This window comes from Podarcis raffonei, chromosome 6, assembly GCF_027172205.1.
Source record: "Podarcis raffonei isolate rPodRaf1 chromosome 6, rPodRaf1.pri, whole genome shotgun sequence".
Taxonomy (NCBI): Eukaryota; Metazoa; Chordata; class Lepidosauria; order Squamata; family Lacertidae; genus Podarcis; species Podarcis raffonei.
Genome location: NC_070607.1, coordinates 65,754,298 through 65,781,689, shown reverse-complemented (window position 1 = coordinate 65,781,689; position 27,392 = coordinate 65,754,298). Strand labels below are relative to the sequence as shown.

General features: G+C 42.4%; 2 protein-coding genes and 1 long non-coding RNA gene across 10 annotated transcripts in view; 2 read left to right on the top strand and 1 right to left on the bottom strand.

The window, feature by feature from the left end:
- Positions 1 to 385: 385 nt before the first annotated feature.
- On the top strand, positions 386 to 7,939 carry BCAS2 (BCAS2 pre-mRNA processing factor). Its single transcript, XM_053393558.1, has 7 exons — positions 386 to 556; positions 660 to 752; positions 2,621 to 2,691; positions 3,089 to 3,250; positions 4,746 to 4,796; positions 6,984 to 7,064; positions 7,261 to 7,939. The coding sequence occupies exons 1-7, from the start codon at positions 464 to 466 to the stop codon at positions 7,385 to 7,387; spliced, it is 678 nt and encodes a 225-aa protein (XP_053249533.1). The 5' UTR covers positions 386 to 463; the 3' UTR covers positions 7,388 to 7,939.
- On the bottom strand, positions 3,250 to 16,879 carry LOC128416207 (uncharacterized). Its single transcript, XR_008331170.1, has 3 exons — positions 16,366 to 16,879; positions 11,221 to 11,340; positions 3,250 to 4,110 (listed from the first exon to the last, which is right to left on the bottom strand). It is a non-coding gene; the product is annotated as an uncharacterized LOC128416207 (long non-coding RNA).
- Positions 16,880 to 17,111: 232 nt separating this feature from the next.
- TRIM33 (tripartite motif containing 33) overlaps positions 17,112 to 27,392 on the top strand; it is a 58,960-nt gene continuing 48,679 nt past the window's right edge. For all 8 annotated transcript variants that reach the window (XM_053393557.1, XM_053393555.1, XM_053393554.1 and 5 more), the window contains exon 1: positions 17,112 to 17,649. In XM_053393557.1, coding sequence (XP_053249532.1) covers positions 17,127 to 17,649 — 523 coding nt within the window. In that variant the 5' untranslated portion in view covers positions 17,112 to 17,126. The remainder of the gene's footprint in view (positions 17,650 to 27,392) is intronic.

The following is a 27,392-nucleotide window of genomic DNA, read 5'->3' as shown; positions in this document are numbered from 1 at the left end:
CCGGATTGGTGTGTGTGTTGGGGAAGTGAGCCTGAAAGGAGGGAAAAATAAAAATCCCAGTGGCTGGGGACACCATTTATGCTGTGGGCACGTGTAAGAGGGTAAATAACCCATTAACCAGAGGCCTTGGAAAGGAGAACGTGTGTATGTATGGTATGTAGTGTTACTCTCCAGCACTGAAAAAGATACACCGCTTGAATCACTGTTGTTGTTTGTATTAATCTGTCTGTTATTTCGGTGCCGCTGTTCCTTACGCCGCCCTGCAGGGGGAGCAGCAGCACCATGACTTGCCAGGCCGTGTAGCCGAACACGCGCAGGCGCTGGGATCCGCGAGGGGATTCCTTTCGCGCCGGAGAGCTAAATTTGCGCAGCCGCAGTGGCGCAAGTGGATGTCGGGGAGACGGCGGCCGCGCAATCTTAACGCGACGGAAGTTTGAGGCGCGCGGGCGCTGGGAGCTGCGGCATGTCGGGTCCGGGCTTGGTGGCCGGCGAAGTCGCCGTGGACGCCCTGCCCTATTTCGACCAAGGCTACGAGGCTCCGGGCGTGCGGGAGGCGGTGAGTAGGGCGGGGGACAGCGGGTGTGGGGGCGAGGACGCCGGGGCTTCCCTGCGTCGCTCTGACTGCGTGTCTCCCGCTTCGCTCGTTTGTCTCCCCTCAGGCCGCGGCGCTGGTGGAGGAGGAGACGCGGCGCTACCGGCCCACCAAGAACTACCTGAGCTACCTGACGGCGCCCGACTACAGCGCTTTCGAGGTGAGGAAGGCGCCCGCCGGGCTCAAGCGTACTCGTCAGGGCCGGGTTTACGTATAAACAAGCTATAGCTTAGGGCACCACTTTCTTTGGGATCCCCCAAAATTTAAAGGAAAAACACAACTGGGTGTACATTTCTAAAATATAAGGTAAACCCCCCCCCACAAATAAAATAAAGCCTACATACAGCAACAGTGGTTTGTGTTGTGTAGGCTCCTATGATGTAAGTAATTGTATTTCAGTTCAACAATTACTTTGATAAAATATTTTTTTATGTGCAAATGGCTTTAGGTCCAAAAATTACCATATAGCATATGTTCAACACAAAAAACTGTGACAATTTGTTGTTGACAAAGGACAGCTGGACATATAAAGGGCCCCATTACCTTCAGTAGCTTGGGGCCTCATCAAACCTAAATCTGACCTTGGTCCTTGGGTTCAGAGCTGGGACTTGCTGGTACTTGGACTGCAGCTCCCAGCATCCATGGCAGCTGGCTGGGGCTGATGGGAATGGTAGTCATAACTATCTGGCAGGCGATAATTTCCCCATCCCTGCCACGGAACTACGAGAAGTGGCCATGCGAGTATTTGCAGATACCCGCAAAGACAGTGAAACAGACTTTTGGCTGGTCATGATGGAATCATCGAACTGTAGGGTAGGCAGTGGCCCTCAAAGGTCATCGAGTCCAACCCCCTGCAATGTTGGAATCTCAGCTGAAGCATCCATGACAGGTGGCCACCCAACCTCTGCTTCACAACCTCCAAGGAAGGTCTAATGGGCTTAATGTGGCACAAGCCTTGGTGGGCCAAGATAGCAGACTCAATGCTTCCTGCATATGGTAGTCCATGAGAAGTTATCTTGCAGGTGTGTGCTTGTATTTGCAGTGTAGCAAGATTCCCTGAAATCCACCGCCTGGCATACAGAAATCCCGCCCCCCAAAATTTAACTTAAGGTCAGGGTTGAGTCTTGAAGACGCACCTCTTGGTTTTTGGAATTGTCTCAGTAGGCAATAGTTTGAAGTGCTTGTTGTTTTTGTTTTACATGTGTAGCCAGTTTATAAAACATCCAAGGTGGTTTACAATAATTAAAAATACACAATAAAAAAGCAGTTTAAGGATGTTAATCTAGAAAAGTTATTTAAAATATTTAAGAAATTTCTAGGCTGCCTTTTAGGGTCAAGACATTGCAAAGTTCTTTATACTTTATTGAAAGTAAATATATATATATTTAAAAATACCTTAATAAAGCAGTTAACTGTAGTCTGGTACGAATAAAAATAAGGTATGAATAAAAATAAGCCAGTGTTCAACTTCAAAAGTAGTTAGCGGTATTTCCAACAAATGTAAAAAAAATTCCTGCCTGTCTTCAAGTGAGCAAAAATAGAAAAAGATTCTCAGTGTTTAGGGGAAAGTGAATGGAGAACATCTCATATTTATATTACATAGATTTTTGCAATGTTCAAGATACATTACCTTGGGAATCTTTATATTTTCAGCTGTTCTGTAAGGTAGGATAGTATATTATCTCTTTATTGTAAATGGTAGAGACTGAGAGAAAAGTGGCTTGCTTAAAGTCACATTGTGACTTTCTGGACTAGGTAAAACTTGAACTGAGAACTCCCTGAATTTTAAGTCCTAGCAGTGCTTTGAAAAATACTATTTGTTTCCAAAGCCTGGGCTGAGCCCTAGAATACATGAAGTACCCTGAATGTGTTCAGGAGTTCCAGGGACAAAGGGGACCTCTCTTAGGACAAAGTGATTTTTTTGGTGTTGGGTTGAGGTCTAGATCTTTGTTTCTTACGTGTGATCATATTTAGAATTTTCAGGTTATCGTCTTCTGGACTGCAAGTAATTCTTCTTGTGTTTCATAGACTGAAATAATGCGGAATGAATTTGAACGCCTAGCAGCCCGACAGCCCATAGAACTGTTGAGCATGAAAAGGTAACTCGGAGACCTTCTGTGGGGTGTACCATCTATGCGAAGTCATAATCTAGAAAGAACTAAGGTTTGGATGCAAGATTCTGAAAAGTATTAAAATGTGATGTTCTAGTTCTTGCCTCAGGGTGGCAGGCATACTCTGTTGGAACAATAGCTAGTGGTCTGTTATGTCTTAAAGGAACTTGTAAGTCTGTTTGTGGAATTATAATTCAGCATTTTAACAAAAGAGATTAAATTTTTTCATGCTGATAGCATTGGAGAAAGCAGACATTGGGTCAGACTTCTGCAAATAGGACTACATGTGCCTGAAACTGGACATGATCAGCGCAATGACTTTCTTAAACTTCAAACCACCTAAACTGTTGTTCCTGAACTATAATTTCTCTTGTTTTCTTCACAGATATGAGCTGCCTGCACCATCCTCTGGGCAGAAGAATGACATCACAGCATGGCAAGAGTGTGTTAATAACTCAATGGCTCAGCTGGAGCACCAGGCAGTCCGAATTGAAAATTTGGAGTTGATGTCTCAGTATGGCTGCAATGCCTGGAAAGTGTATAACGAGTAAGATATTTGTGTCTCCTTCAAGTCATTTCTTAAAAAGGGCTAGCTGGAAGGCTCTATAATTTTTTTTAGTTGTGAAATGCTTCCAAAGTGATAACGGAAAACCTTTCAAAAAATCAGTCTTGAAGTCAATGGAATGCTGTCTTTCCTGCTACTGAGAACCGAACCTACCTCTCCTTCCTTAGCACTTTCACACCTGCAAGTAAAAATTAAGAGCCATATACTATTGGATACTTCTTCATTGAAAAAGGTCAAGAATTGGTTTTATTCCTTCTTTCAGTGGATCTTCATTCACCACATGGATGTTTTTTAAGCTGAAAAGATTACAGAAGATGCTGCAAGTCAGAATGTAAACTTTGCAGTGGGGCAGTGGTGTCCAGACTTTTTTCAAAGAGGGCCAGATTTGATGAAGTGAAGGGCCATGAGGGCCAACCAAAATTGTTGTCCTTTTTTAGGGTTGAAATTGTTGAGCTTTTTTATGATTTTACCCCAAAGTTGTTGAGCTTTTTTCTGGGATTGAACTTGTTGAGGGTTTTTTTAGGATTTTACCCCAGGAAATAAACTGCCACGAGGGCCAGATTGAACCAACCGGTGGGCTGGATTAGGCCCCAAAACGGACCTTACACATGCCTGCTGTAGGGAATTGCAAAAGCTCTAAGCACTGGATTGAGAGTTAAGAGTGTGTAATGGGGCTGGTGGGTGCTGAGTTCCCTGCCTCCTCCTTATCATGTCGGATTCCCCCGCACTGGTCCCTGAAAAATTTCACTGATTATTAGAAGCTGGCATAATAGAAGTTGCCTCCACTCAATCTCAGGGATCCCATTCTGTCACCCCTTATTTTCAGGGAGCTGGAGGGGCTGCTGCAGAAAGGATGGGACAAAAAAGTTTTTTTATTTAAGGATTTCTGTGCTCCTTTTTACAAAATGTATCAAAGTGGTATACAACAATGGAAAGCAGTAAGAAATTTCATAAAACTACACGAGACATACACATCATAGACCAGGAATGCCACACACCAGCCCCATTAAGCATGCTGTACTGTGAATCCTACCACATTTGTTTCTCTCAGTAAAATATACTGAATTTTCTTGACTTAAAAGTATCTAATCTAGAAAAAAGTTTCATGTCAGCGTGGTTTACTAGTAATTAATTAGACAAGAATGGACACCAAGTGCCATATTAGCATTACTGGGAATATGGGATGGGCCAATTAATGTGGTTTGGATAAATTGATTTCCTTTAAACTACTGTGGGTATTAAGTTGGTATCTGAAGTTCAAACATAGAACTGTGTCCTGTGTACCAAATTTTATTCTTATGTTTCAGGGATCAATACTGTAAAGAGACAGCACTGTAAAGAGACATACAAACAGAGTTAATCTAAAGCCCCCAGTTAGTTTAAGTTATGCTTAAGATAAAATATAGATCAGTACATTGCATTACTTGATCTCGCTATTGGAATCATTTTTTGAACTAGTATTTTTCTTTGCTTATAGGCATTTAGTTCATATGATTGAACAGGCACAAAAGGAGCTGCAGAGTTTGAGGTGAGTCCTGTTTTTCAGTTGCCTTTTGGAATAAAAATAGAATTATAGTTTATGGGGCTCTAATAATGTATAAGACTTTAGATTGCAAAATAGGCATTCTAGTACAGTGTGTATTTTGAATTCTTCATGTATACATTGTTCAAGAAATAAATGTTTAAATGTTTTTCTTTCATTTTGGAATTTAGGGTTACTGCTGCTGTTTTTAGACATTCTCTTGGTTATTATGAAGTTCTCACTAATTCATCGTTTCCAAATATTAGATACAAAATGGTTAGATGGCTCTGTTTCCCTTAGATAATTTTCTGGAGACAACTGCTTGAGAAGCAGCATACCAAGTAACAGCTCAAGAATAATATTCATTTCTGGGAGTGAAGCTGTTTGCTGTAGATTATTTTTTTGAATGACATGAAGTTAGGTGTGTCAGTAGTTTGAATCAGAGGGCCAGATTCAACTAATGGGTCCCTCTAGCCAGTGCTATTTTTCTAGAAAAAGACATGAACACCTCCCTTGTTCTCTTAAAATGGCAATGGCGCCCACCTGAGAGGTGCTGGAACTGAGCTCTGGTGAGTTCTGTTTTAAAAAAGCCTTGCTTCTAGCAGAACCCCATCCAAGGACTTCTGCTAGTACGGGGGAGCTTCCCCCCTTCCTTCTACATGCTTCCACACCTCCCCCAAATTGGCTCTGGAGGAACTGGGATAACCCCTAAACAGTTTGTGGGGGAGGAGAAAGGGAGATCACTGACAATCTCCTTTGTGCTACATTGAACTCTTTCCTGGATTTCTCTTAATGCAGGCAGTGTGTACAGTGGTACCCCGCAAGACGAATGCCTCGGAAGATGAAAAACTCGCTAGACGAAGGAGTTTTTCGTTTTCTTAGCCGCTTCGCAAGACGCATTTCCCTATGGGCTTGCTTCGCAAAACGAAGCTTGCCCCGCAGGCTCCGGGGATAGCGGGGAAGCGCAGTGTGTCTTCCCCGCTGTCCCCGGACCTCTTTTGAAGCAAGGGGCGGCGGGGAGAAGATCACTTCTCCCCGTTGCCAGCCCCGCAATCTCCGGGGACAGAGGGGAAGGCGTGCACGCCTTCCCCGCTGTCCCCGGACCCCTTTTGAACCAAGGGGCGGCAACGGGGAGAAGCAATCTTCTCCCCTCCGCCCCTTGCTTCAAAAGAAGGGACAGAGGGGAAGGCGCGCGCTCCTTCCCCTCTGTCCCTGGACCCCTTTTGAACCAAGGGGCGGCAACGGGGAGAAGCGATCTTCTCCCCGCCGCCCCTTGCTTTAAACAGGTCCGGGGACAGAGGGGAAGGCGTGCACGCCTTCCCCTCTGTCCCCGGAGATTGCGGGGCAGGCAACGGGGAGAAGCAATCTTCTCCCCGCTGCCCCTTGCTTTAAAACAGGTCCGGGGACAGAGGGGAAGGTGCACGGCGCTTCCCCTCTGTCCCCGGACGGTCTCCATAGGAGCGCATTGATTGATTTTCAATGCATTCCTATGGGAAACCGTGCTTCGCAAGATGAAAAACTCGCAAGAAGAAAAAACTTGCGGAACGAATTAATTTCGTCTTGCGAGGCACCACTGTACATGATTAATTTACTTTGAAAAAAATGTAATTTTCCTTTTTTCTACCTTCAGTGCCATAAAATATTGTAGACATCCAAATTGCAGGGATGAGCTCATGTTTCCTGCTCCTGAATCCTTGTCTGTTAAGTTGCATGGCTAGCTAGGGCCATCGTTAAAACTAAAAGGTCATTCATAATTACTGATAAAATGCTTTTTGAGAAGAAATTGAGAAGAAAAGAATTAGCAGTGCCATACAAGGACTAATTCAAGAAGCATATGTACATTGTTTTTTAGAGATCTGAATGGTGATGGAGTCCACAAGTGGTACTACTTCTGGATAATGGATCTAGATCAGATGTGGCTAACAGGTCTTTTTAGCCCAAGGATCACATTCCTTGTCGGCCAACTCTGAAGGCTGCATGTCCGTGATAGGTGTGGCCAAAGCATTAAAGTGTTGAATCCAGAGTCTTTCAGAACTCTTAACATTGCTTCTGAGATAGTCCAAAATAATTGTCCAAGCTCCTGCTTTTAGGGCTGAATATGTGATTGTACAGTCTATTCCACTTGTCTGTGGACTTAGGAGGGCAGCAGAATAAATGACTACAAGTGATTCAGTATGTCACCCTTTTCTTCAGGAAACACATTCAAGACCTTAACTGGCAGCGGAAGAACATGCAGCTCACAGCTGGTGCTAAACTTCGAGAGATGGAATCTATGTGAGTTTCTTGAACTTTGCTCCCTGCCTCTTCTCTGTCTATCAGGGAGAAACAAAACCTCATACAAAACCAGTTGGAAGTCTCAATTGAGATTGGCTTCCCTCAACCACAGCACTTCCAACTTGTTCCCTTAACTGGTAACCTAGCATTAAGGAAGCCTATAGTAATTTAATTTTTGTTCTCTTTTCCCCTTCAGGTGGGTGTCCCTGGTCAGTAAAAACTATGAGATTGAACGAACTATTGTGCAACTGGAAAATGAAATTTCTCAAATCAAGCAGCAACATGGAGAGGCAAACAAAGAAAACATCCAACAGGACTTCTGAGACTTGCGTTGGCCTTTAGCTGCAAAACACAAAAACTGAAGTCTATGCGTGGCTGTAAATTCTAATTTCTTCGTGGGGGGGGGGGGGCTGTCATTTGTGCAACTGATTGCTGAAAAACTGATTGCAAGGAACAGAAGTGTTCCTAAAAGGATTTACTGTGTTTCTCAATTTCTGGCATGAATGTTGCAGATTTTTTGTTTATGTATGTTTCCAGTTTTTTAAAAGAAATAAAAATAAAACATTTTTCAACTTAATTTGTGTTCTAGTAAAAACAAAGCAATGAAAAGTTACTACTGGTAAGTTATATTAGAGGTGCCAGTGCTGCCAACTATAGCTGTTAGGAAGGAATACAAGCTTTTGGGTGTTAAAGGGTCTTTGTCAAATCCGATTTCTTCAGAGTTTCAATTATTTGCACTACTGTACCTCTTGACCAAGACAAACTTAAAAAAAAATGTAACTTGCATATTTTTCAGAAATATACAAGGTGAGACCAATAAATGTATCATTCAGGAGTTTGTACATCAAGCAGTTGGTTAAAATTGTATAACTGGTGGGATTCTTCATGTGTCCTTACTTAAGAAGTTAAAGGTATACCTTTGCTTCTAAAAAATGGGTTACAAAAGTGAGAGCCTGTTTCATGACCCTCCTGCCATAGCTGCTGAACACTTTGATGGTAGGCTACTAGTATTTCAAGCAGAGTTGGTTGTGAAGTTTGGCAATAGTCTCAAAATCTTTACTATGCCACTATAATACTATGCATTCATAGTGATGTACTGAAGAGCATTCTTAGCACATGTTGCTGCGGGAAAGTATGTTCAGTTAACATTAAGACAAGGACCAGGGGACATCAATGGACCTGTGAACAGAAGTATTCAACAGCAGGTAATGAATGGGTTATGCTTGCGTATCACACTAATGTCTAATATTAGAAAGTGCATCTCTTGGTAAGCCAGGCCCTGTCTCACTGACTTCACTAATCCTACACCTCAAAAAAGTTTCCAAGTACGATTCCCAGTCTGTAGAAGCATTGACAAAAAGTGGACAACTTTGTTTTCAGCTGTCCCTAAGCCTATTTCTTCTAGTAAAGGTAAAGGCAAAGGACCCCTGACAGTTAAGTCCAGTCACAGACAACTCTGGGGTTGTGGTACTCAGCTCGCTTTACAGGCCAAGGGAGCTGGCGTTTGTTTGTTGTTGCTCCTCTGCCCCACTGATGGATTAAGGGCAGGGGTTTGTGAAAGGACAAAATTGGGGAAGGACTCAAAGCACTCAGATTTTGATCTGCATGGAGGAATTAACGAAGTGGTGGCTGGAAGACTTCTCATTTTGAGATTGGTTTTTCAAATGTCCAGTTAGTATCTGTCATCTGTAATCACAGCAGTGTACTAAGCACAGAAAAAGGGAACTGGTTGATAAGTGTAGTCTCTAATGGTAGTCCTTACCTGGGCAGCTTTGGGAAAGGTTATGCTACTGAAGAAGACATTAAGAAGGGGCTAAAATATGAAAAAGGAAGTGTGCCAAATAATTGGAAATTACAAGTGCTGGACAGTATCGTAGAAGATATGACATCAAGGAGTAGGAGAAGGTGGACTTCCTTCTGAGGAACAGGGAAAGTGAGTGGGGGATATAAAGGGAGATGAGTTGAAATGTTCACTGGGGTTGGCTTGGGTGTCCTTGTTGCTAGGATCCAAAAGGTGGTGACCTATCTATTTCATCCATTACAATCCACTTAGCTATATTAGCAGCTTATCACCTAATCAGTTACAAGCCATCTTTTCACAGTTCCTTATCCAGAGGTTTCTTAAGGGCTTGAGGAATTTTAATTCTCCATCTGCACTGCCTGCGTCAACAGGAGATCTGGATTTAGCCCTCTTAAGGCTAATGCTTCCGCTGTCCAAGTCTCCAACCACACTTTCTTTAATCAGGAAAGTAGGTTGCACTGTCTGTGTACATACCACAAGAGCAAAATCAGAAGTTTTTCCTAGGAGTCTGAGGATTGAGGAATTAAAGAACCTTTTAATGAGGGTGAAAGAGGAGAGCGCAAAATATGGTCTGAAGCTCAACATCAAAAAAACGAAGATCATGGCCACTGGTCCCATCACCTCCTGGCAAATAGAAGGGGAAGAAATGGAGGCAGTGAGAGATTTTACTTTCTTGGGCTCCATGATCACTGCAGATGGTGACAGCAGCCACGAAATTAAAAGACACCTGCTTCTTGGGAGAAGGGCAATGACAGGCCTAGACAGCATCTTGAGAAGTAGAGACGTCACCTTGCCAACAAAGGTCCGTATAGTTAAAGCCATGGTTTTCCCAGTAGTGATGTATGGAAGTGAGAGCGGGACCATAAAGAAGGCTGATCGCCGAAGAATTGATGCTTTTGAATTATGGTGCTGGAGAAGACTCTTGAGAGTCCCATGGACTGCAAGAAGATCAAACACATCCATTCTTAATGAAATCAGCCCTGAGTGCTCACTGGAAGGACAGATCGTGAAGCTGAGGCTCCAGTACTTTGGCCACCTCATGAGAAGAGAAGACTCCCTGGAGAAGACACTGATGCTGGGAAAGATGGAGGGCACAAGGAGAAGGGGGCGACAGAGGACGAGATGGTTGGATAGTGTTTTCGAGGTTACCAGCATGAGTTTGACCAAACTGCGGGAGGTAGTGGAGGACAGAGGTGCCTGGCGTGCTCTGGTCCATGGGGTCACGAAGAGTCGGACACGACTAAACGACTAAACAACAACAACAACAACAAGTCCAGTTTCCAAAAGCATGTTACTAACCCGATAATTGGGAACCAACTGGCAGGAAGAAGGTGACATTGTTTTCTTGGTGGATAGACATTGCTGGATTCCACCAATAATACTTGGCAGAAGAAAGTCATCTGCATTTTTTATTTAAAAAAATCTGTCTTTAATAAAAACTTAAGTCTTGGAACTGTTACCTTAACTGTTACTCCTCTCAGTTTGATGTCATCTGCAAATCTGATGAGCACCCCCCTCAATACCTTCACCCAAGTCCACTGTGTAGTTGCTATACCAAGTGGACTTGGTATGAGTTTATTTGATCTCAACGGATGTGTTGCTTTTAGTCATTTATCTCATTTCTTTTCCCGACTAGTGGCCTTCCTACCCACCCTTTTGCGCTTTGCTGCCAGTGTCACCCAATTAACATTTCTTCATGACTTCCAATTTGTAAACTATCTCTGGTCTCTTTTTCATGGTTCTGGATTTTAGAGAATAAATGGCTTGTTTCTCACTATGACCTGTGCAACACTTGAACTGGTGATGATTACTGAAATTTCTAGGAGAAATCTGGCCAGGATCAAAGAACATACCAGGCAGTTATAGTACCTGCACCCACTCGAGGGTGTGTAAGTGAAGCAGGCGTGGATGTTCTGCAAGAAAATTCATCCTCCTCACATAACAACTTTCTGGCTTCAACAGTGCATCACTGAGCTTGGAGACTTGGCCAAGAAAGAAAAACTCATCCTTAATTGTTGTTCAGAAGCACTCGTTGTTGGTTTTCTTGGCAGAGATCACATTGCCGTCAGCAATCGTGCCACAACATTCTGCACTAGCTGTTTCCATATCAAGCCCCACTTAAAAGATTGGATTACTGCAATGTACTCTTAAGTAACCAATTCATGAACTACTCTGGCCAAACTTTCCCAGTCCAGAAATGGTAATAGCTATTGTACCAGTTGAAGCATCAAAGGGTGCTTTTAGTTGTTGAGGTTACCTGGGCCTCCAGTGACACAACTTGATCCAGAAGCACCCCTAGAATGTGAACTTGCTTCTTTAGGGAGAGTGCAACCCCATCCAGGGTAGGCAACTGACCTGTTTCTCAGGTATGAGAATCACTCTACCCGTAGTGCCTATGTTTTGCCAGGATTCAGCTCTATTTGTTTTCCCTCATCCATCTCACCACTCCATTCAAGCACTGGTCCATGAACTCTCCTGATTCAGATGTTAAGGAGAAATTATTACAATGATTAAAGTCATTCCATATATGATTTCCCTACACAGGTATAATAATAAAATAATAATAATAATAATAATTTATATGCCACTCATCTGACAAGGTTGCCCCTGCCACTCTGGGCAGCTTCTAACAAATTAAAATATCTAACAGTAAAACATGAAACATTACTGCTGTTCCATGGCAGGTAAGCAAAAGTACAGATTGAGCTGAGGAGTGCTGGGGCATTAGTCCAGAGCCCTTTTAAAAATAATTGCTTTAGTGCACTCCAGGTTCTCTCTCCTAGGACTGCAGGAGTAAGTGGGAGGGTGGTGGCAGCAATTCCTGGAGTGTTAGACCCATTGGCAGCAGGGCTGTTGTGATGCAGTTGGGCAACAAAGGGTGTGTGAGAAGCGCTCTGGGGCGGAGGTAGTCAATGCCAGTGATCGGGGGGGGGGTGCATCTTTCAAAATGTGATGGAACCTTTTAATATATGTTCAAATAGAATTGGAAAAGGTCCAAGAGATTATACATCTTCTCATCACTGAGATTAGAATTTTTTGTCATATTGATGCAAAACTTAAAGCTTCTACTAGGATATATGAATCCTTTCACAATATGCTGCAGACTGGAATCCAATGGGGTAGCTTACTATGCAGCCATTTATCTAAATTTTATATTACAAAACCCACAATAACGTTTCTTTTCTTTTGTAAACCTTCAATCTTTTGAAGGAGACGGCAGTGTCTAAAGAATGATCACAGGCAGTGATGTGGGTTTTCCAGAATATTTGAAATGGCTCACTTAGAGAAATCAGAAATGCCTTATAGCGATCTAATTCAGCTAGTAAGGGGGGTGGGGGGTGGGAATTGCCGGCTGGTCTAACACTTACTTGAAATTGACATTCACAGTTACTAATTAATCTATGAAGCAGAACATTTTCCACAGAAAAAATGAAGCACTGGAAGATTTTCTGTCCCACATTACTGATCCCAGGTGATGCTGCAGACTATAGTGGTTGTATTAGTCCCCGCCCCCCATGACCAATAAATCCTCCTTATTCTCAGGAGCTTTCTGAATGCATATGTAACACCCTTATGGGGATTTCCCCCATCTCATGAGTCATTATATATATTAAGCAGATTCCTCTGTGAAATCTAAAAATAGACCAGATGTTAGATGTTTTGTTTATTAATAGGATATAAGTAATGGATTTCCTAGCCAAAATACATCTCCAAAGCAGTTTAAATGAAACTCATTAAATATGATAGAATATATAAAATACAATAAAATAGAACAATGAAACAAAGAACAAATGCAATAAAACACTGAGATGTGATGTCAGCTCAAAGTCAGTTGATAATAAAGGTGGTTTGTTTGTTTTTTTAAAAAAGGGCTAGATCAGCCTCCTTAGCACAGGGAGAACACAAAGCTGGGGAAAAAAGGGCTTTGGCTCTTCTAAGGTGGTCTTCCTGATGGGACAGATTTACTGCCTATCTCAGTTGCCCCCAACCACATGGACTTGGACCTTGTGCTCCACTGCCTGTTTATGCATGCCTTTGCCACCATGTTTTCTGTCTTTATCAGGACAGGTCTCCTCCGGGGGTGTGGAGCAGAATGAGGTAGTGCCAATTTAATTGCCCTGAATTTTAATGTTCTTGAATGCCTCAAATCACACTCCCTGTGAGCACATCTCACACATGCCCCCCCCCCATTTCCCAGCCCCATAGGGCAGGTTGTCCACTCGCTAGGCCACAGAGTGTTGACACCTTAGCTAGTAGGCTGAGGCTAGCTATAACCTGGTATTTCTAGTCAAGGGGGAAGGTCTGGAATAGCCTCCTGAATAGCCTAGTTTCAGGCAGAAAATACTTTTCCCTAACAACTTGGCTTGCTGTAGAAGTCACATTTTAGCCTTGGCATGTACCAAAATAATTATGGAAAACTGGTGTTCAGGGGGATAGGCTGATTCTGCCCACCTCAGTGTTGAGCCTACTCCCAGGTGAATCAACATTTGGGAGGGGATCAGGCCGTTCTATGTCATGTTTGTCAAGATACAGCGTATCAGTAGATTGTCCAGAAAGGCATACCAATATACGGTAGCCTGGGGCCTGAGGAGGCCAATGTGGGTCCCCAGGGGTTTGGTAGGGGAAACCACCATAGGGCTGAGGTCAGCCTGAATGGGAGGGTTTGGAACTGGCACTGCTATTCTCCGTAACTGACATTACTGTGTAGCAAAAATGTATGGGGAATTTCAATTTAGTTGTCTTTCCCACCCCACCCCGATGCAGTTCAAAACCATTTAAAACATGAATGGATTAATTAACAAGCCCCTGACCTAAGGCCTGTGATATAATTATTATGAGCTGTCTCTATATCTCTTTTTTTTACTATGATTTAAAGGGGCCTTTCTTAGCAGCCTGGTCTAGGAATATGGTTTCAGAACACAGTGCTGGATTTCAATAGACCAGTGCTGAAGAAATAGTTATTTTTTACTCATATTTAATTCAGAAGTGAAATCTATTATACATTGCAGAACAAAAAAATGTGTAAATGATCCATCAAGAACCCTAGCAAGCTTCAAGTAGTCCACAAAAACGTTTGAAAATGGGTGTGAATTCAGAAATAAGAATGCAAAACTGTTCCAGATCAGGCAAAATTAGTTGTCTCAGAAGTACTTCACAACTGTAGCCAAAACAACATCACTTATACCCTCAAAGGCAAAGAAGACTTGAAATTAGCTTGGCGAGATAATTCCAGTTAATCCAATTAAAGTTGAAGCAAAGGCTGGACTCATGTTGGATTCACACCTTTCTATAGCATTGGTGAAGTGTCATTTTCCACCCTTCTCTATTTCCTAGAGCAACATTTCACTGCCCAGCTGTTTACAATTAGTTACGTAGACATAATCTAACCTAAATTTGGTTAAAACTTCAACTCATTTTTCATCCTTCTTAAATGAATCCATTAAATATATAAAAATTAATTCCACATCCTCTTCCCCAAGCCACTTTTCTCTAAATGAAAATGTCTAGTGCCTTCTGAATGCTATTCTCAGCTCTGAGTTTGTCTTCAGAATCTTCTCGTTTGTTTGTATAATTAAAATGTGAACACATGATGCAGCACTTCAGAGACCTATAATAAGCGTCACAGCGAGAAGTGTCATTACCTCTTATGTCTTGCATGCTTCTCTTAATAAATTAAAAACAGGATTTGCTTCTTCCTCTTTTTTGCAACATCACCACTTTGCTGACTTGCATTGGGCCTCCAGTCACAGTAACCTGTACATCCTTCCTACCAGCCCTAGAGCCCAACTAAGTATATCTGTAACAGCTACCCAAGCCAATGTGCAATAATTTGGGGAACCCTCCAACCAAATATGTCCCATTGTTTCCATTGGAGAGCTTAAATCACGGTCACTGTAGACCTCTGTATTTTATTTTAGGCAAAATATGGATTTGATTCCCTTACTTCTGCTTAAATTGACTAAGGTACACTTTCGTTCTAGGGCACCACATTTTTTAGTTAGCTGCGATATTAATATATCTGAAAAAGCAGGGTATATTTCAAAGGCAATGAACTGTATTTACAAACATGGTGTGACTTGGGTTTCACAATAGTGCAATCTATTCAGACCAGAAGCTTAATGAGACTTAGTCCCATGTGAGTGTGTATATGATTGTAATCTGACTTTCAAAATACCTATTGGGAACATTCTGTGATGTAATTTCTGACCAAGAGTAGATAACTCTAACAGCTACTCAAAATCAGTCCACTGGCAGATTACCTTGTATGTTTCCCCCTCCCCCAATTACGTTACTTCAAGATTGTCCATTTTCTACTCCCCAACTCAATTTTTAAAAGAAATGGCGAACATTAGCAAAATTTCTTTCCCTACCCCATTACACATATAGCTATTCTCTGTGTTTGGTTTTATTTTGTATCTTTAAGGAAAGGCAGAACACCAATACATTTGAAATGACTGTGAAAATGGTTTCTTTATAACCATGTTCACAACCTGACATGCAGCAGTCATTACCACCACTTCTCATGCCACCCAATGGCTGGCCATTGGTGCATACTCCAAAAACATTTTACTCACCGTATGCTATCCAAATAATGGGATCTTATTTATTTTTCTCTTAATTTTCACCTAGGTGATATCAAACGGCTACTTTTCCCTTTCTGAGACCAAAGAGCCAGGGTACAACCTTATGGTCCATGTAAAAGCATTTGAGAGGTTATACTGGATAACTTCCTTCTCAGAAGCCATAATCCAACTAATTAGAACTCCAACAAGGGTTGGGGCCAAAAGGTGACAATCCAGAAAGCAGCAGAGACCCAAGAGAGCCTAAGCTTTTAAAGTCCCATGACTCGCCTTCAAACCAGGAGATAATTTAAATATGCTTTTAATTGTGTCCAAACTTTGAAGACAATTGCAGGAGAGAAACTTTAAAAAGAAAATAAAACACTGAGGCCAGAAATGCGCAGAGGTCTCAGTTCTGCCTTGCTGGTGACAATGCAACAAGGTTGTCTGTTCCCCGACTTAGCACTGTGATTTATTCCTTACTTCATTCAATGGAGGGATGCGGGTGGCGCTGTGGGTTAAACCACAGAGCCTAGGACTTGCCACTCAGAAGGGCAGCGGTTCGAATCCCCACGACGGGGTGAGCTCCCGTTGCTCGGTCCCAGCTCCTGCCAACCTAGCAGTTTGAAAGTACGTCAAAGTGCAAGTAGATAAATAGGTACCGCTCCATTGGGAAGGTAAACGGCGTTTCCGTCTGCTGCTTTGGTTCTGCAGAAGCGGCTTAGTCATGCTGGCCACATGACCCGGAAGCTGTACGCCGGCTCCCTCGGCCAGTAAAGTGAGATGAGTGCCGCAACCCAAGTTGGCCATGACTGGACCTAATAGTCAGGGGTCCTTTTACCTTTACCTCATTCAAACACGTTTAGGTCAACGCAACTCACATGGTACAGTAAAATACATCTAATTAAAACAGCCACACACAAACGGTAGCCCTACTTACCTAGGAGTAAGCCCCACTGAACTCAACTGGGCCTACTTCTGAGTAGGCAAGGTTTGGACTACACAGTAAATCATTTCGAAACGCAGCAAGCCAAGCACAGAATCAAACCAACCCAGTGCAAACTGAGGAGATTCAAATATTGCCCTCTTTGCGAGGCGCACATAATGGGCTAGACCGCCGCGCGTTATGTTTCCTATCTTCCCACTCAGGATCCCCAATTCTTTCAGCGAGAGACACCGCGGATGAGAAGCCGGCAAGTGTGAGAGGCCGCTCTCCGCCCCGCCCTCGCCCTGCCTCGATTCCTCTCCCGCCGCACCGTTTCTCGGCCCCCGGCACGAGCCGCGTTTCCCTCCACACACCAACCGCCTAACGCTCTCGAGCCACCCACGCTTAGAACGTAAATCTCGGTCTGCGCGTGCGCCGCTTCTCTTACAGACCTGAGCGTGCGCGCTCGCGCTCTCCTTTACGTCCGTGCTATTTCCTTTAAACACCATACAGTGAGGGAGAAAAAACAACTGACCCCCTTTCGCCGGCCTCTCAACCTCGGGCCTCTCCCACCGCCTTCCTCGTCCGCTACTACCGTCCAAGCGCGCGCACGCACACGCCCAGCACCGCCCCCTCCCCACTGGACGCGGCGTCCCTCCGCGGACCTCGCGCCAGATGTGCGTCGGCCGCGCGCGCGCAGGTCGCTAGCGTGCTTGCGGGCGCATGCGCGGTCCTGTGCGTGAGCAAAGCGGGGAGTCGGGTTCAAAGGAGGAAATATGGCGGAAAACAAAGGAGGAGGAGGCGGCGGTGGCGGGGAGGGGGCTGGGGAGGCCGGGCAGGCCGGGGGTGGTACCGAGTCTGTCACCTCCGCCGCGGCGGCCGTTGTCACCTCAGCCGCGGCTGCCGTTGCGTCCCCGTCCCCTCCAGCCCCCGCCGCGCCCGAGGAGAGGGAGAGTCCCGGCGCGGTGGTCCTGGCTGTGGCGGCGGTGGCGGCAGACAAGGGCCCCGGGGAGGCGGAGGCCGCGGCGCCCGTGTTGGTGAGCGTAGGCCCGGCGCCGGGCCCCGTGCCGCTGGCTCCGCTGGGCCCCAGCCCCGCGCCCCCCGCCCTCTCCAGCGCCGCGCCGGGCCCGCTGTCGCTGCTGGACACCTGCGCAGTGTGCGCGCAGAGCCTGCAGAGCCGGGAGGCCGAGCCGAAGCTGCTGCCCTGCCTGCACTCCTTCTGCCGGCGCTGCCTACCGGAGCCCGAGCGCCAGCTGAACGTGCCCGTGCCCGGCGGCGCCAACGGGGACATCCAGCAGGGTGAGTGGGGAGGCTCCGGGCATGGTCGGAGGTCCAGCTGGGGAGGATGCCCCGCTGCCTGGGGTGCACCCGGCCGGAGGAATCGGGCCAGGTTGCTAGGCGCCCCGTTACTAAGCTGCGACAGCTCTGGCTCGAGTCGCGAGTGTGGGGTATGGAGGGTGAAGACCAGAAGCCCGGTTCTCATGAGACGCTGCGGGGAAGGGGGGCGGAAAGCAAGCAAGGGCAAGGGGGATAGAGCTATAGGAAGAAGGTCCAGGGAAATAGAGATTAGGGAGTGATGTGTTGCTGGTGATGTTGAGTAGCGAGGACCGATATGCTGGAGTTACCCTAGACGGTCTTTTTCCGTGCAGATGTTATGGTGCACTTGTTGGTTTACAGCAGGGAGACGGCAGGTTCGCAGCATCAGGGCCATGCACTGAAGAATATTATGTGTACAGTATCTTAAATTCTAGACAGTCAGCTGTAGAGAAAGCACATGTTGAATCAGTTGTACAGAAAAGAAATTAGGATCTCCAGCCACTCTTTTAAAAGCAGTTAAGTAAGAATATTAATAACTGGAGATGGTACTCTTGCTGCTCTATGCAATACAGTTTATGAGGTGATGAAAGGTTTGTCAAACTTGGCTGGATTTATCATTTGTAATAATGCATTCTCCTTCGAGGAAATTGCCCTCGTGTTACTCTAGGTTTTGCAGCAGTTCTCAATCTCTCTCTAGCTGTGATGTAGGTTTTCTGGAAAAGAATTGAAATTAGGGGAATTTGCATATGGCAACTTAAATCAGAACTTTTAAATGCCTGAGATCTAACGTAGAATGCTTGTTTTACTTAGTAAACAAAGCTAAAAGCATTGAATGCCAAGTTTGCCTAATAGTGTATTTGGCACCCATTTGTTATTACTAATCAACTTTTGAAACACTAAATGTTCTGCAGAAAAATAAAGCGTTGGAAACTTTTCTGATTTGGAGAATTTTCTGCTTCACATCACGTCTCTTTAGTAATGCTAGGTGCCCCTTCTTCTGAACCTGTTTTCAATATATCATTGTACGCCACCCCAATCTGTGAGCAGTGCAAGATTCCAGGGGTTGCAGGTGCTCACCCAATGTTTGTGTTTCCTTTTGGAAATGAGGCACAGTGGAGACTATGGTGTCTTTGTGACATGGTTTATTTACACATATATGCAACCAGAGCCTACAATGGACAGGTTCACAGTATTGAACACCCCAAAAGGGTCTTGTTTTGCTATAACCACAGTATTGGATTCAAGCAGGCATTAAACATTGCTCTTGGACTCTCTCCCCCATCATATCACTGATTTCCTCACCTCTCTACTCTAAACTCTGGCTTTATATTTTTCTGGTGGGTGCCTCCACCCATTTGCTATCTCCAAGGAGCCCCTTGATCCTTTGTTTTCTTAATAACCCATCCAGGAGATCTCCTCTGCCCAGGAAGGTAGCTTGGCTTAATTAGCTGTTAACAATTGCTGGATCTAGGGATTAGATATGTCCGGCCCTCAGTTTAACACCCCAAGAGTTGATTAAATTCTAACACTTGCTGGATCCATGGATTATACGAGTCTGGCACCCATAAACTCATAACAACACCCACCATTATTTTCAATATTCACACACTTAGGCAAGCCACACTGGGGACTGTGGGAATGAAAATAGGGCCATTGCTCATCAGCTCAAGATAAAAAGTCTGGGGGAAACTAAAATTGGAGGGGTGTGTGTGGACTGAATCACTTTCTTTCTGAATCCAGAGTCTCTGAACTATGTAATACAAATATGTAATATATGGGCATGGTGCAGTAGTTATGTTTGGTTTTACAGCTTTTGGAGACGCAAGTTAAGTGGATGTTAAAGGAGACTTGCCCAGTATATATTTCTATAAAGTGGGTGGGTATGAAGCAGCAGATATTTTATTGTCTTTTGTTTCGTTGGGACCTATTTGATTGGGGGCCTCTAAATGTTGATGCCTTTCTTACATTGAAGCATACTCAATAAGAAAATGTTTGGAGCTATTATATAGGTCACAGGTGGCAATTGTGTATGCTTCTCTTTTGGCAGCCTATATGTGCTTAGAAACTGTTGTTGCTTTCTAACACATGAATATCACGTATGGCGGTATACATGCAGCTTTCATGCACTTTTTTTTACAAGAAAATGCTTAGTAGTGTTTAGTTGTCATATCTACCGTATTTACTCAAATCTAATGCTCACCTTTTTTTGCCAAATTACATTGCGAAAATTAAGTTGTGCATTAGATTCAATGGCACATTTACATTTGCCAGCAAATACTTTTTTTGGTTTCAAGGTTCTGAAAATTGAGGTGCACATTAGATTCAATGATGCATTAGACTCGAGTGAATAGGGTAAAACTGTCTTTACCAGCAGTGTCTGTGAACTGCATATACTTTAAATAGGCCTGGTCACAATCCCATTGTGTTTTCCAACTTCACTTTTGTTAGTTATTTCAGAGAAATAACTAACTAATCATTATTATCAGCTTATAAAATTATCTACTTGTTCAGTAATCTGCTGGCTTGACTTGATCTAAGATTTTCGTAGTTATCCAGAATAATGAGCCAAAATGGACTATGGTATAACTTTTTATAAAGATTTGTAGCATATATTACATATGGACACTGTTCTATTACTCACTATTTATATAGCACTATTAATGTGTTTGTAGCACTTTGAACACTCTTGGTATCCTTCCAATAACACTATTATAAGTTAATCAGTATTATAGCCATACTGCAGAAGGGATCTTAGGTTACAAGACAGTAGCTTGCTGAAGGACATTAGTGAATTCATGGCAGAGAGGACATTTAAACTGGGGACTCAACTGCTATACTGCACCAGCAGTATATGTATTTTGAATTTTTTAAAATCTAACATGTTCATTTTCTGTGACCATATAGGCTTGAAATTTCAAAAAAAATGAAAGCTGTTATTTCTGTGGTTAGTTTTCAGATTTCAATCAATATGGTCAGGATTCATTGTATATTACAAGACTATCAAGCCTGGATTTAACTTTTATGAAGGGCAGTGTACAAATAACCTAAGTGAATAAGTAGCATACTTTCTTAGCCAAGTTTTATTACGGCAAAAGCCAGTGACACTAAACACCACAAGATCAAACAAAAAGAAGTCAACAACAACATCAGAAAAGAAAAAAAAAGGATTACACAAGGGAACTTCGCAGTGTGCCATTCAACAGAGGAGATTTACGCTTCCTGATTACTAAAGTACAAAATTTGGCCACCTCATATGATATTGAGCTTGAGGAATCTTCCAGAAGGTATTTTCGTAGAATTTCGGGGGAGGATTCCAAATAATGTTGTAGGGGTATAAATTTTGATAAAAGCGGCAAAATAAGTTGAACTCACTCTTCACTATAAAATTCGCAAAATAGAAGGATGTGTGTGACAGATTCTACCTTATTAGACATACAGGGGCAGAGACGCGCATGCATTGGTACCCGCGTGAATTTGCCGTACAGCACTGCTGAGGGCATTGTCTCAAAGCGGGCTCTAGAGAAAGCCCATCTATAAGCTTCGTTAGTGATGTTAGTTAAGTAAGGGGCAGCTGCAAAATTAGGCCAAGCTTTTTAACATCTATACGTCTCTGGGAGTAGGGCGTCTTCTTGTTGTAATTCGACATCGTAAAGTCTCTGAGTGATAATTGCTTTTGCCTTGTTCTGAGTTCCAATAAAAAGGTTTTCAGGGTTTAGGCCAATTTGTTTGATCTTATTAGTTATTTGCATAAGCCAAGGAGGATAGGGAACTGCGGCCAGGAAGCAAGGTAACAGTCCCTTAGGATTGTAATGGATTTTCAGCCAGAGGGATATTGCTTGCTCCCAGACTTTTAATTCCACTCTGGGCAGTCCTGCCTCTTGCCTTAAGACTGCATTAGGTGTACACTTTGGGGTAGCAAATAATGATCTTAAGAATTTTGATTGTACTGTTTCAAGGGTCTTAAGGTTGGCAGAGGGGCTAATTTGAGAGCCATACAGGAGTTGGGCTAAAGATTTTGCCTGAAAAACTTTTAGGGCCATCGGGAGGAAGCCAGCTCCTTTCCTTCTGAATAATCTAAGGATGGCGTTTGCACTTCTTCCTGCTGATATAGCTGATGTGGTCAGGTGTGTTGACAATTTGGCATTGTAAGAGAAAGTAATGCCTAAGTATTGGAAGGTCTTAGTCTGTTCAATGGCGTTTCCCTTTACGCTCCAATTATCTTTCCTGAAGGAGCGGTTAAAATGTACAATTTTGGTTTTGGCAAAATTAATTGTTAACAGTTCAGTGTTACATTGGTCACTAAACTTTCCTAAGGCACGTTTCAGACCCACTTTGGTTTGAGAGAGAAGAACAGCGTCATCCGCATACATTAAAACTGGTACTTTTCTGCCGTTAGAGAACACGGGGGGGGGGGGGTTTCGATTTCACGGCAACATGTGACCAGGGAGTTAACATAGATGTTAAATAAAAATGGAGCTAATAGGCATCCTTGTCTAACTCCTCTTTGGACTGGGATTTCTCTAGAGAGTCTGCCGTCCTGTGCGAGTCTTATCTGGAGGGTATTGTTCTCATGAAGCTTAATCATCAGAAGTAATAACCTTCTGTTAATACCCATATTGGCCAATTTGGCCCAGAGCCTACCCCTGGATACAGAATCAAATGCTGCCTTTAGGTCCACAAAGGCCGCATACAATTACTTTTTCCAATGTTTCACATACTTATAGACAAAATAATCTAACACTAAGCAGTGATCTATGGTGGAACGTCCAGATGTAAACCCTGCTTGTTCAATTTCTAGCAAGTCATTATGATCTAACCATTCACATAATTTTAGGCATAGATGTTTTGTATAAAGTTTGCAGATCACATTCAGAAGACTGATTGGTCTATAATTAGATGGGTCAGAGGGGTTGCCCTTTTTAAATATAGGAACAATTATAGCCAGTCCCCAATCTTTAGGGATTTCAGTTGTCTTATCTATATATGAAAATAGATTTGCAAGAACCGGGGCCCACCAGTTTATTTGCGCTTTCAGAAGTTCAGCGACAATGAAATCACTTCCTGGGGCTTTGCCAGATTTCATTTTTAGAATTAACGAAGTGATTTCAGTTTCAGATTTTGGGGGCCATGGTGTATCATTATCTAAGGGGATGTTAAGCAGTGCAGAAGGACGATGTTCCCTAAACAGCACTTTATAGTGCTCTTCCCATAAATTTGCAGGGATTATTGTGCCCTCGTTAGGAGCTTTGGTTTGACTGGAGATAATTTTCCAGAAGTTGGTATTGTCTTTTTCTATTGACGCTTTTATGAGGGCCTGCCAGATGAGAGAGTCTGCGGTTCTTTTTTTGGTTTTTAGTAACTCTTTGTAGTTCTTTTTTTTAATTTGTAACTCTAATTTGGTGATAGGGTTAGGATTTTGCTGGAAGACCTTAAAGCATTCCCCGAGTATAAGTTTTGCCTGGATGCATTCGCGGTCAAACCATTTTTTGTTGGTAGGGGACTCATTGTGGTTAGGTCTCCTGAGTCTTGACAATAACGGTTGGAGTTTTCGGATTAAAATGTTTCGCTTCTCGGCCTTTTGGCTAAGATCAAGTGTAGTAGTAGCATACTTTAATGTGCTAGTGTTGGATCCTGAGAAGATTGCAGTACAAGGACCTGGTTAGATAAAAGGTTAAACCAAAGTTTAGTGTTATGTTCATGAGTTGTTCCTCTCCCTCCTTGTCTTCTGTTATGCCTTTGAGTAAATTTACCTTTAACTGTGTTTTGTCTGTGCAGCCCAGGGTCGTAAACCATAGTTTGAGGTTGGCTTTTTTTTTGGGGGGGGATGCTTAAAATGCTTAATCTTTTTGTTCCAGTTCGTACATAACATAAACCACAGTTAGTTGAAAACTAAGGCGAATGCTTCTGATCTCCAAGTAGCTGCCCTAGATGGGAAGGGAGAAGGATGTGGGCATAGCCCTGCCTGCGTATGTAGTTAGTGTTATGTTTGAATACAAACACTGTGTTTCAACACTGTCCCAGTTTATATATATATATGGGGGGGAGGAGCATTTGTCCCTGCAAATAAGTACATAGACCAGGCATAGGCAAACTCGGCCTTCCAGATGTTTTGGGACTACAATTCCCGTCATCCCTAACTAACAGGACCAGTGGTCAGGGATGATGGGAGTTGTAGTCCCAAAACATCTGGAGGGCTGCGTTAGCCTATGCTAGACATAGACAAATGTAGAGGAGGGCTGCCTTTAGTGAGTCATTAAAGTGAAAGCAGTAGTGTGTTTACTAAAATATAGAACCTTCTATAGAAGGTTGCCTTTTTTCTTTTCCAAACAAGAATATTTGTATCGTCAACTGATATAATAGGCATAAATTCAAGTCATCATTTGTTCTGGCATGGAGACAAGGAAAGCCACAGTTTTTGAGTTTTTATTCTATTAATGGGACAGAACCTCTATCAGGAAAAAGGTGGTAGCGCTAACATAGTCCTGCAAGTGTAGTTGTTTGTTCATAACTCTTGCAACTGGCCTGCCATGAAGTGAAAGTCTTGGAAAGTGTGTGTGTGTGTGTGTGTGTGTGTGTGTGTGTGTGTGTGTGTGTCTCTCTGTGTGTGTGTGTGTGTGTGTGTGAGAGAGAGAGAGAGAGAGAGAGAGAGAGAGAGAGAGGCAGGCTGCCTCTTCAACTATGATGCTGTTGAAGAAGTGTGCATGCACACGAAAGCTCATACTAATAACAAACTTAGTTGGTCTCTAAGGTGCTACTGGAAGGCATTTTTTTATTTTGTTTTGACTATGGCAGACCAACACGGCTACCTACTTGTAACTAGAACTATGATGATGTCTGTTTTGTGTGAACCATTATGTGATAACATTAATTAATTAATTAGTCAACTAAAAATAAAAATCTCTAAGGCATTTGGCATTTTCACAAGAAGGACATTAGAAGCAACCACCACCCGTTTTTTTTTTTTATCATGTCTGAACCAAGGTCAACAGTGATTGGTTTTAACTATACTCTGAGTAATCTCAGGATCATAAACCACAATTTGAAGTTGGCTTTTTTTGCACAAACCATACTTAAAACAAATCACAGTTTGTCCTGGGATAGACAAGCAGCATATGAAAAGTGATGAAAGTCAATTAAACCTTATCAATATTAAAATTGTAAAATAGACATAAAGAAAAAGAAAAATCAGTAAAAGAGTCCTTCCCAGTCCTACGTGGAGATGCCATACATTGAATTTAGAACATTATATGTGCAAAAGAGTGTGCAGTATCACTGGGTAGAGTTATTCCCTTCCTTGTAAAATTCAGTCTAGTAGATTACAGGTCTCTTCAGTAAAGGCTTAGGTTTTGTACCTTTAGTCTACAACCTGTGACTTTAGGAGGATAATTCCTATCAATTGGCACACAAGTTTTGGATTGACGGAAGGCTAGTAACATTTAAGCTATCCTACTGCGTCTATCTGGGGAGTAATGAGTTTGTGCTTCTGGTTCTCCATTACACAGCTTCAGGAGATTTTTCCTGTGTATTCTTTGCAGATTTGAAATAACAAAAACAAAGCACTGTAAGTAAGTAAAACCATCTTTTCTGTGCACTTGGATGTTGTTGTTTCTAAGCTGCAAATTTTGGTGTAACTCAGGATCTGCTGTGATGAAAGTAAATTGATACGTGGATAGATCCATTCCAGACAATTGAGTTAAAGATTTAGGGTAGCAGGAGACTTGGTGCAAGGTGTAGTGAATTCTATGAATAGTTTGTCAAGGTGGTCTTGTCCAATTCAGTTGGGAACGGAGCAAATTTATTTTTGGAAAGCTGTTGGTTAAGTTTGCTGCATAAACATACCGTGTGTTCTTCTGTTCATAAGAGTATTCAAATGAGCCATACATCTGTGGACTTTTCAGGAGAAGTTTAGTATAAGCTAGTCATTAAAGCTGTAGTAATCCTTCAAAATGAATTGGCTTATCTAATTCTTGGTTCTGTCTGTGGTTCAGTGCTCTCATTGGATAAATTTGAGGCTGATTTAGCAGCATTTAACAACAGATTTGTAGAATTTTAAAGATTTAAGCAAGGGCTTTAAAATTATTGATAGAAGTGATAAACAATAAGGCTAAAATGACTGAAATATTTTGTGTGTGTGTGTAATTGGACTGGGGTGCTGCTTGCAAGATGCCATGTTCTGCTTTATAATGGGGTTCTCTCCAGAAGCAGACAGTTCTGTAGTTGTGACTGCTCACTTCCAGGTGCAACAAGCTGTAGTGTGAATGGTGAAATAGTTAGGCCATAAAGGCATAGCATGGCAATGTCTCATGTAGAGCCCTTTGCTTTTCACAATGTGGCATGTATTCCTTGGTAAGGGTGTTTGGTAAGTTAAGGCCATTTAATGAAATATTCTGGAAGTAGTGCACAGAATATGATCTGCTCTATATAATTAGCTCTTCATTGCGGTACTTAAAGCAACATGTTTATGCTGTCCTTCTAAGCATAGTTATGTAGAAATAATAAAATGCATTCAGTGTTTATGCATGGGCCCTATTGTGCATATTACATGTTTCACAACTGGAGTTTGTCTCTTTGGATGGGGTAACTACTTTTGGTGTTGTCAAAAGTAATAAACTAGCAAAACTAGCTGCCATAATTTTTGTTTTGTTTTTATAAAATATTTATTGAGATTTTACAAAAAACAAAGGTTTACAGAATAAAAAGAAAACATATAAAAAGAAAGAGATAAAAAAAGAAAAAAGCGTACAAAAATACATTAAAAAGAAAAAAGAAAAAAGAAAAGTAAAAATACAAAAAACAAAAAACGAATAAATAAAAAAAATTAAAAACAAATCCATTTTTTTGTATCTTTAAACTCGTTAGCTTGTTTCCTTGGCCTCCTCACACCTCCCCTTTTTGTATTCCCATTTACATAATCAAATCAACAAATCCTTACCCTCTTTCATTTATCTTAACTCTATATCTTAACATATTATAACATATTATAACATATTATAACATATTATTTTCATCCATTATCAATCCATTTTTGCATATTCTTATTCACTTTGTTGCTAATGCCACTTGTTTTCAATCCAACATCATTTTAACTTTCATTAATTTTACAATGTTTCTGCAGATAGTCTTTAAATTTCTTCCAATCTTCTTCCACCAACTCTTCTCCCAGGTCTCGGATTCTGCCAGTCATTTCCGCCAATTCCATATAGTCCATCACCTTCATCTGCCACTCTTCCAGGGTGGGTAAATCTTGTGTCTTCCAATACTTTGCAATAAGTATTCTTGCTGCTGTTGTTGCATACATGAAGAAAGTTCTATCCTTCTTTGGCACCAATTGGCCGACTATGCCCAGGAGAAAGGCCTCTGGTTTCTTCAGAAAGGTATATTTAAATACCTTTTTCATTTCATTATAGATCATCTCCCAGAAAGCCTTAATCTTTGGGCACGTCCACCAAAGGTGAAAGAATGTACCTTCATTTTCTTTACATTTCCAACATTTGTTATCGGGCAAATGATAGATTTTTGCAAGCTTGACTGGTGTCATGTACCACCTGTATATCATTTTCATAATATTCTCTCTTAAGGCATTACATGCCGTAAATTTCATACCATAATTTTTGGTGTTACATAGTTTTCAGAAATGTTCTTATTGTATTTTACACATATATTAAAAAGTTCTGCTGCCATTTCACTTGCAAACAAGTATTTGAGTACAGTTGTCCACCATGGCT